This window comes from Kryptolebias marmoratus, linkage group LG8, assembly GCF_001649575.2.
Source record: "Kryptolebias marmoratus isolate JLee-2015 linkage group LG8, ASM164957v2, whole genome shotgun sequence".
Lineage (NCBI taxonomy): Eukaryota > Metazoa > Chordata > Actinopteri > Cyprinodontiformes > Rivulidae > Kryptolebias > Kryptolebias marmoratus.
In genome coordinates, this window is record NC_051437.1 from 1,161,689 (window position 1) to 1,171,782 (window position 10,094).

The 10,094-nt window shown below is 39.0% G+C and overlaps 1 protein-coding gene across 1 annotated transcript in view; it reads right to left on the reverse strand.

The window, feature by feature from the left end:
- Positions 1-1,414: 1,414 nt before the first annotated feature.
- Positions 1,415-10,094, reverse strand: part of fam120c (family with sequence similarity 120C) — a 60,420-nt gene continuing 51,740 nt past the window's right edge. The window contains exons 16-17 of the mRNA XM_017407164.3: positions 7,108-7,171; positions 1,415-6,939 (exon numbers count right to left, since the gene is read on the reverse strand). Coding sequence (XP_017262653.1) covers positions 6,685-6,939; positions 7,108-7,171 — 319 coding nt within the window. The 3' untranslated portion in view covers positions 1,415-6,684. The remainder of the gene's footprint in view (positions 6,940-7,107; positions 7,172-10,094) is intronic.

Here is a 10,094-nt window from a genome sequence, read left to right on the forward strand (position 1 = left end):
TAAAAAATTACATAAAAACTTTAATTACTGAAGTGTCTTCAAAAGGTGGACGTTCTTCTAGGTCTTCATAATTGCAGCAACGATGTACTGATCAAAAGAAATGATCAGTACATTACAAAAAATAAAAAAAACAGAATGGAGTCATGTTTCTGTGTATTTAGGCAAATTTCAGTACTATGTAGTTTGATTCTGTTGACTGAAAAAGTTTGTGTGGCATCCACACATTCTCACGGCAGGCAGGTTTCACGTAACATTCATTTTAAATCATCCCAATGTGGAACATGGTGTATGCAACTTTTTTGTGTGTACTCACTATTCATAGATGAGGCTTCTGGTGTTTGCATCAAGCTTGGGTCCTCTACCCTGGGTGCTTGAGGGTTCTGCTCGGTATCTTAGCTGTTCCTAGGACTGCGCTCTTCTGGACAGAGATCTCTGAGGTTGTTTCTGGGATCTGTTGGAGCCACTCTTTCAGTTTGGGGGTCACAGCATCGAGTGCTCCAATGACCACTGGCACCACAGAGGCCTTGACTCTCCACAACTTCTCCATTTCCTCTTTCAGCCCTTGGTGTTTTTAAAGCTTTTTTTAGGGTTCCTTTTTCTTGTTTCTAGTCACATGATAATATACTGTATATCAAAATGAATTTATGCTGAGGCACTGTTATTAGAAACCTCTCACTCTTCAAATAGGTTATTGTTTTAACTTCTCCCCAATGCTTTATTTTCCTTCATAAACTTACAATGATTTTAGACTAGATCTGCATTCCAACAAGGTTATAAAAATAAAATAAAGGATTTCTTACTGGCTAAAATATCAGATCTTTTGCAGATTCACATTTTTTCACATGGTTATTGGCATCAGTAAATAAAATTAGCAGGGAGAATCATTTTCAGCTTGTTTTTGAATCCTGCAAGTTTTCCAATTACTCATATAAAGTAATACCCATTTAAAAATACAAAGTTCACAAAAACACTAGTGTCTTTTAAGTAGTTATCAGAAACAGAATATGCTCCAAACTGAATAAAGATTGTCCATTTTTAAACTCAACCAGTCATAACCTTTGTTCCAGAACTGTTATTACAATTAAAACCATGTGGACAGATAGAAACAGGTATAATTTCATTAAAGGTCTAATATTGTTTGAAGAAATGCATATTACCCACTAGAAATGACTGAGTTATAGCCAATTTTGATGAGCTGTGGCAGCCATCTTGCATTGGACTGACACCAAATGTTAGTGATTACTCTCAGAACCTGTCTAGTGGTTCAAAAGATATTTTGGTAATGGACAAACTGGGTTGACGTCTACGGTTAATGTTAAGGTTTTAGGCAAAAATCTTGTGTAATGAGTACCATTGTGGTCCTAATTGACCACAAATGTCAAACTTCAGAAATCAACACACTGGACACCAAAAGTATTTTTTTTTACTAAAAGAATAAATTTTATTTCAGCACTAAGTCATTTCCCAACCAGTACAAACATGACTGCCATCTTTGTCTCTTCCTGAACCTTTCCTCCCCTCCCTCTGTGAGATCAGACCATCAACAGCCAGACAAATTAAAAACAAAAAACAAAACTTTCTTTTTTTTTCTCCTTTCCACAGACCCTCTGGTGCTTTCATAATGCTAACAATGACAAATTATACCAACCATAATTATAACAACAATAATGATGATAATATTTCTATAACATTTATATTATGGAAAGATTTGAACCCTTTTATGCTGCACAGGTAGATTTGGGTAGTTAGAAGTACTTATACATCAGGACACGCTGCTGAAAATTGGCCAAAATGACAGAAACTGGTTTGTAATAATCAGCGTGAATGGGACTGAGCCATGTAGGGGGGAAGGGGGAGGGGGGGGGTAGACTGGAGTATGTGGGGCTGTTGAGAGGAGGGGAGTGGCAGTGTAGAGAGAGACAGACAGACATAAGGGACCTTCAATCAACCCGGACATGATGCAATGAGAGTTAACAGGTCAAACGGATCCAGTGGTTCTGTTTGACAGACAGTAATACTGCTTCACTTCTACAGGTTACATAATACACTTTGTTCTGGGACTTAGTTCTAATCACAGTGAAGCTCTTGGGAGCCTCTGCCTTTTCTATATGCAGGCCAGTGTTAACTAAAAGAGAGTGGATTTTCCTTTCAACACCTGATTACTGGGCTGTTGCATGTTCCTCCCAGTAGATCAGACCCCAGATTTTTGTTTTGAAGGGATGTAAAAGTAAAGATCAGGCCACTTAATTTCATGATCGAGTGTATCTAACGGTCATTACTGACTTGAAAACTGTTAATAGACTTTTAATGCATTGTTTCTACCAATTTCAAAGCCAAAAAACAGAGTTCACAGTTAAAAAAAATAAAACTGCAATTCACCATCACTGAAGTCAATTCTATAAAAGAGTCTGAAAATAGAAATTCCAGCAGTGAAAATTGATTCATTCTAATTTCTAAATTTTAATCATCAACTAAAATATCTACCTTTTTTATGCTTATGTTGCATGGAAGGCTTTAGTAAACTCAGATTTGTGTTTCAAGGATAATCCAGCCTTGGTGCCTGCTAGAATGAGAAGACTTGGAGAGAGCAGAACAATTAGATTAATTAAAAAAATACATTAAGTGCCACAAACCCCAGAATGACCAAAGACATTTCTATCAGTTCTTTATGTTATTGTGTAGATTTGCTGTACAGCGACTCACAGTCTAAAATTCAGTGAGTAGACATAGATTTACCCACAACAGCTTAGTCTTGGCGCTGTAAGTCCAAACCTGCCTCATACACTGGCTCACTTACAGCCCGTCTGTCTGCATCTCTGCGACTGCCACCGTGACCTCAGACTTGTCAAACAAATCACGTGCTGCAATGTAATAGCTATATATAAAATCATACTCATCAGTAAACTTGTTACTTGGGGGTAGAAGGGTGGGGTAACCATTAATGTTGGGATGATTGTGGGTGGGTGAGGGTGTACTTTGGTTCTCAGAAGTTCAAAAGACATGCTTTGCTGCTTTGTGCAAGGGCGCAGAGTTCAGCTTAGACTGATGAGATAAATTGTTATCAGGAATATTGTGAGAATCAAACATAGTGCAGACAATTTTCAATTCGGAAAAAAATGGGCAATATTTATTCATACAGAAAAATGGTGAAGTGGTCTAAAGGTGCCATTTAAAGTACAGATGAGAATGGCAATCGTTACAGTTCAAATCTCTAGGTTGGCTAAGCATGTTTCAGTACTAACTGAAGCGATGGTAGAAGGTTAAGATTAGATGGAATAACATTAAAAATAGTAAGAAAACACATTTGCACAATTGAATAAAACGGTTTTGATTTTTTTTCTGACTTTTTTAAAAATCACTCTGGCTAGATACATATAGAAACTGATTATCAACGTTAATATAACCTTTACTGTTAGTTGGGTTGATTAAGGGGCGGGGCAGCCCAGAGAAAGAGAAGAAGAAAAAAACGGCCCTAAAGGGCTAATGGAGAGGCCGAGAAAGAAATAAGAGGAGGGGGAAGTTTATGTGTGTACTATATTTGTGTTCGTGTGTGGCTGCTTTTAATGAGCGTCAGTGAGTGTAGACTGTGTGTAAGAGAATGTATGCATTCTATAAGGGACCGAGGAGGGTTTGAGGGTAAAGAAAAGAAGTGAACAAAGAGGAAGGTGAGAGAAAACATCGTAACGGGGTAACTGATAGAACAACAAGTAGAAAAATCACTGATCAATACCTACTGAACTAAAACAGACAAGGACAAAGAGGGACACTACATCATGTGTTGTATTGATTTTTTTTTTTTCCAAACTAGCTACTGTGTAACTCTGGATTTAACATTGATCTATCCGCATGTCTATCAGTGTGTTGAGTGTGTCGTGTGTATAAATGTTGTTTGCATGCCTGACACCTGAAGTGTCACCTGTTTTTTTAACCTTCAATGCAAACCTGACATTGTGGGAGTTCTGAAGTCAGTAGAATATGTTACCAAATGATCTCTGATGAACTGACAACCACTTGACTGAACTTAAACTGCACAAAAAATATATCACTTCAGCACAAAAGCAGAGAGAATGCTGCTGGTAACAAATACAACTGATATCTGTCTGAATGTTGCGTTTGACTGTGTGTGTGTGTGTTTATGTTGGTGTGTTTTAACTGTCATACAAGCGAGCGAATCGAGAGAGGGCATCATATACCTGATCATGCTCTGGCTCGCTGCTAAAAAAGCCATCTTTTTTTGCCACAATATATTGTTGCAATCCATGTTATTTGAACTAAGGTCAAAAATTGAAATAGTTGAGTATATGACTCCTAGTAATCCTAGACTTAGTATTTCGGCCAGTAGAGCTAAATTCTCGTCTAGTCTTGGTGTCAGTGTTTTACAGTCTTGTGTTAAACCCTGACGCTGTTACTGTACTCTTAACCCTATAAACACCTACTGCACTTGTATGCTTGTTTCCTAACAACAACGGCTAACACGTTTGAACCTCTGGTTTCGTTTGGCGTATGTGTAAGAGGTGGTGATGCTGTCCAGCCTCGCAATGACGAGTGTAGGCCTACACACACAGTAGTCAATGGTTAACGTGTCACTAACGGCTGAGTTCAACAAACAAAGGGAGATATTTAAAGTGACTACATTAACACATACAGTGTCAGGGTTGGTGTTTTGCTTTCTAGAGAGCATTTCAGAGGAGCGTTTTCTGTAAATTTTGTGGCATATGATAGAGCACAAGTCGTCAACATAGTAAGAAAATAAGGTGCTTCTAGTGGACTTGCCTTTTTGTGTAAGCAGTCAATTTCAGCCTTTCTTAGAACGATTAGAGAGATTACAATGTTCACGGGCAGCATCTCTCAGGCATTATCTGTCGCTTTACTGCTTTTAAATACGCAGCTGTGCTACCGGTATTAACTTAATTTCTCTTGTCAGATAGAACCCACTACAGGTGGTGGTGGGGTGGCACAATTCATTGTCTACAAACATAAGTGCTCTAAAAACATGTCAATAATATCAGAAGTCTCAGGTTTGGAGTGGCACACTTCCCTGTCATGTGACACAGCCCGTATAGTCTCTGTTGAGTTTAAGGTAAGGACTTCAGAGCAGAAAGGCTGATCTAAAGTGACACACCCAAAGGTCTGCGTGGTAGCAGCTCTGGGTACTGGGCGAGCAGTTAAAAGTCTACCACCACCAGAGGATGGAAGTGTGGGGCTTTGCTGTCACATCCATTATCATGACGCACTGCCACAGACAGCGAGCATTATTGACATACGCTTTGGAAAGAACATATTGAAAATCTGAAATGATTTCCAGGAGTCTTTGACTTGAACAACCAAGACCTCCTTTTAGCTTCATTATAAAGTTCTTAACCGAATGTGAGGCATTAACTCTGCCTGGCAGCAGTTGCTCAAAACTCCCACTTTTCACCTCCGTCTATTATTGGGCAGCATTATTCAGGTTTTTTTGGCCTTGAGTCAAGAAGGTGCCTCATTTTTTTTTAATTTCATTTTTACTTGGTAGAGGACTGTCCAGTGTGGTTGAACATTTTTTTTTTAAAACAAAGTGCTTCTTTGTTTAAAACCACTATGTTCACATTCTGATGTCTCTCAAATAGATCTCTACCTTTAAATGTAGCTCTACATGTCATAAAGATTTACTCCGGAGCAGGGGAAATCCCTGGCAGAATGTTAATTCAACTGTATAGGGGCTTCTTTAGATTCATCATATTTAAATACAACATTAAGTGCTTTTGCTGGGTTAATACAATCAAAGCTTTGGGACAAAAGGACAAAGGGGAAAGGACAATCTTGCATACTTCAGGGCTTAAGGTGCATAAATTTAAGGGGCTTCTTAGCACATCTAAGGACTAGGCTATGCTACATAGGTCAAAGTAAGATAGCACACTATAACCATGGTGGTGCAGAAGTGCTCCAGTGATAGGTAACCAATCAATCTATAAAGTGGGGGTTTGCGCTAGTACATATTCTAACACTGTGTCTGTGTATGGTAGGGTGAGGGTGGGGATGGGGGGTTCACTGCACAGAAGAATGGTACACCACTGTTGAAAACATTCTCACCCAGAGTCAAACTCTCAATTCACTTCAGACAAACCTCTTTATGGCTATGGCAACAAACCACATCAATCCAACACTGACCAAAGCAACCAGGCATGGCAACTGTAACCACAGAAACCACCTCCGATCAGTCACCATAGCCGTGTTCTAAACATCAGTGCAGCGATTCAAACAATGGGACCATTAAAAAAAAAAACCTAACAAAAAAATATAACAACTTGAACTGTGCAGATATCCCTGCTGAAGGGGCTAGAGGGCTCATTTAGGTGGTGGGCTGTGAAACGGGACAAAACCTCAAGCCTATTTCACTCTGAGTGCAAGAAAGTGACATTTAGGATTCCTTTTTTTTCCCAAGGAGTGGGGCGCTTAATGAACTCATGGAGAAAACTCTTCTTTATGAAACAATGTAAAACCACATGAGTAAAATAAGGGGAGCAACAGCTAACTGCTTCAGTCTATCAGATGGAGCAGAAAGTGAAGCGAGGAGTTGTCTTGCTTCACTTCCTGCTCCACGTGATTTAGCGTGAAGTTAGCAGACAGGGTTAATAAAAAAAAGGGGAAAAGGCAGTCGAACACAAAAAAACTCTCTGAGAGCAGTGCATCCTGGGAAGAATGCCATCACTCCTCCTTCTGTAGCGCTTCGTCTGACGGGCAGTCGTCAAGGCAACAGGGGCCCTCCACTTCCAACCCCTCTGATTGGTTGTCTCTGCTGGCTAAGGCACACGGGATTGGCTGGGCCAGAGGGGCCAGCTCCAGGGGCTGGTCAATGGCAGAGGCTGAGGAGCTGCCGTTCAGCTGCTGAGTTGTAATCTCTGGCGTGGAGCCCCCCTCCTCTGAGGGCTTCGAGGGACTGCTGCATGGGGGTGGAGATGTCTGAAGGAGAACACATAACAGAACAGCAGAAAGTATGAAGAAACTGAATGAAACAGAGGGAAATGATAGATGTTATGTCCTTGCCTACATTTCTTTTGTCTTTTAGGACACTTGAGTACAACATTACACAGCTTTATGTTGTGTTTTGGCGCACTGTTGGTGTCATACCTGTGTTCTGTTGGCAGCTACCTTTTTCCCTCCCTTTATTTTTGCTGGAATCTCCTTTCCCCTTCTATGAAGAAAAATGAAATTATTTAAAAAGTTTTTTCACACATTTGCTTGCACTTTCCAAACACAGGAGTTGCTGTAAGCGAGGGTCTAATGTGTTTTATGTAGGCTAATAAAATCTGAAAAAAATAAATACATAAAAAATTGTAAATTTCAAACCACAAATGGCTGCCAATAGGCATTACGTCTGGTGTGCCTAGACTTTATCACTTTGTTTTTTTCCATGCATACTAACTAAAGCTAGGGACACACTACACAACGTTCAGATGTTTGAATGACAAATGAAATACTAGGGATCACACTACACTTGGGCGATTAGACAAATAATTGTTCATCAATATTTTCTACTTTATTTTAGCTAGTTAACCTTTCCTTTCAAGAGTTGTAGAACACATCTGTTGTTTTATAGCTCAGCAAAGATCTACATGATTTATTTGTTCAATTTAGCAACAATTTATGAGAAAAACTGATCTTATAATAAAAAATGATAAACGACAAGACAGTTAAAAATTATTTTAGGAGAAACATTTGTTTTAGGAAAAATCACACGAGTCAATGATAGCTGCATGAAGAACCAAGGAAAAACAGAAGGAACAATTGTCACTCTTTTGTTGATTAAAACAATTTCCTGGTATCATTTTAAGATTGACCAAGATCACGTTTAAGAACAAAGTTAATTATCACTGTGATCCATTGTGGCGGCTGTTCCACAATCAGCTATCAGCTGTTAAACACAGACTCTCGGACAAATTAAACAACTATACTTGTTTTAAGAATATTTATCAGGGAGAGCTGTCTGTGGCAGTTTCCTCCTGCGTTTCTCATGTTTGTGATTTCTGGCTGTGTTCTATCAGGCTCTGCTGATGGAGAGACTTTTAAACCAACATTTTATAGATTGGTGTTCATTCACTGTTATTTGTACGTTAAGGTTATGTCCAAAACAATAATGACTTGACCACTTAGGACTCCAAACTGAACTGATAATAATGCTCTGTGGTGAGACCTTCCTCCTTTCCATCTACTCCTCCGTGCGAACTTGCTGCGCTGCAAAAATGTCTTTCAACAACTTATTTTCCTGACGAGCGTGCACCACGCTCGTCAGGAAAATAAGTTGTTGAAAGACATTTTTCCTGCAGGTTCCAGCTTTAAAAAATATTATGTGCTGTGACAATAATGCCAATGTGTTAGAAGTTAACTCTGTCTGTTCTTAAATGAGAGCTGCCACCTCACAGCAAAAAGGTTGCAGGATCACCTCCTGCCTGGGAGTTTGCATGTTCTCCTCATGCTTGAGTTTTCTCCTCTGGTCATAGTGGAGGTTGAATGAGCGTGTGAGAGAGTTAAGTGCACACAGGAAAGATTATTGTTCACCCATTTTATGATTGTCTATTCAAAATTCAAAGTGCTTATGAAACAATCAGCCACAAATCAATATACTTTCATTATGTTTAGGGACAGAAAAATCTCTTTCCCTCTGTCCAATAACCAAATGTTCATAAATGCAGGCTGTCCTGCTGCCTGAGTCAGACTCTAGTCTGAATAGGGTTGGGCATTAAGTCTCAAGAATTGATTGGAACCGGGACTAATATGCCAATTCTCCCAGAGTCATTAAAATTTTAAAATTTCAATTCCTAGTTTTGATACCCGGAAGAAGCTGCAGAACAACCATGAAGAAGAATCCACAGGAAGTGTGTACGAAACAATGGACAGTGCGCGGCAGCAATCAGAAGTGTGGCGCGTCCAGTCACATGACTGATTTAAATCGCTCCAGTGGGAAAGATGCACCCTCTCTGAGACTCCATTTCAATTTGTGTCAAAAGTACAGACTTCAAATCATACACCAGTGTCCAAACTGTGACAATAGGCCAAGCAAAACCACATTTATGATATGATTAGGAAGAGGAGAAAGAGGTGCAAAAATTGAAGGAAGTTTGGCTATGACAAAAAAAAAAACAAAAAAAATCCTAACAAACAAACAACAACAACAACAACAAAAAGCAGCGCAGGTGTTGGTAATGACATTTGTGATATTTAGTGTTTGGATTTTATAGTTAGGGTGTACTGTAGTGTGTTTAGTGTTAGGTTTTAGTTTGTTTGAGATGGAGGAAAAAAAAAAATCATAATAAAAGAAATGACCAGTCGGCTTAGTGCAACACTTGCAATAAGATTATAATGTGCAAAGGTGGGTGCACGACCAACATGATTCAGCACCTCCGGATTTGTGGTGTAGAACAGGGCTATTCAACTAAATTGTTCAGAGGGCCACATTTACTGAAAGCCAACAGCTCGGGGGGCCGGATGTACAGCACTTACAATTATTATGTAAAAAAAAACAAGTATTACTACGATCTGTTACTTTTAAAATTTGTTTATTTTGCTGTATTGAACCATAAATGCAATAAACAGAACCAAAATGTGTAAATAAAAGAAAAATTTTCCACTTTCTTCCCATAAAAAAGTGAGAATGTAATGTACAACAATAATAAAAACTAAAATGACAAATTTTATGAATCACATTTAACAACACATTCTGACATTTTTTTACTTAAAAAAGCTATACCTTCTTTGTCTTTGATTTTTATTTTTATTAGGCCCGAGCAGCGACAGCGCTGCGAAGGCCTATTGGATCTGCTATGTTTCTTATTATTATTAGGCCCGAGCAGCGACAGCGCTGCGAAGGCCTATTGGATCTGTACTGTTTCTTATTATTATTTTTCTTGTCCGCATAGAAACGCTAATTTGGAGGTTTAAACATATTCAAAAAGTCACCAAACTTTACCCAAAATTGTCCCCCGCGAAAAATTTTACTATTTTAATGGAATCAAAAATGGGCGTGGCAAAACTGCTCCACAGCGCCCCCTAACGTGAGATAGGACAAACCGTACATCGTAGAGATTTAAAACTTGGTACGTAGGTAGAACACGCCAAAT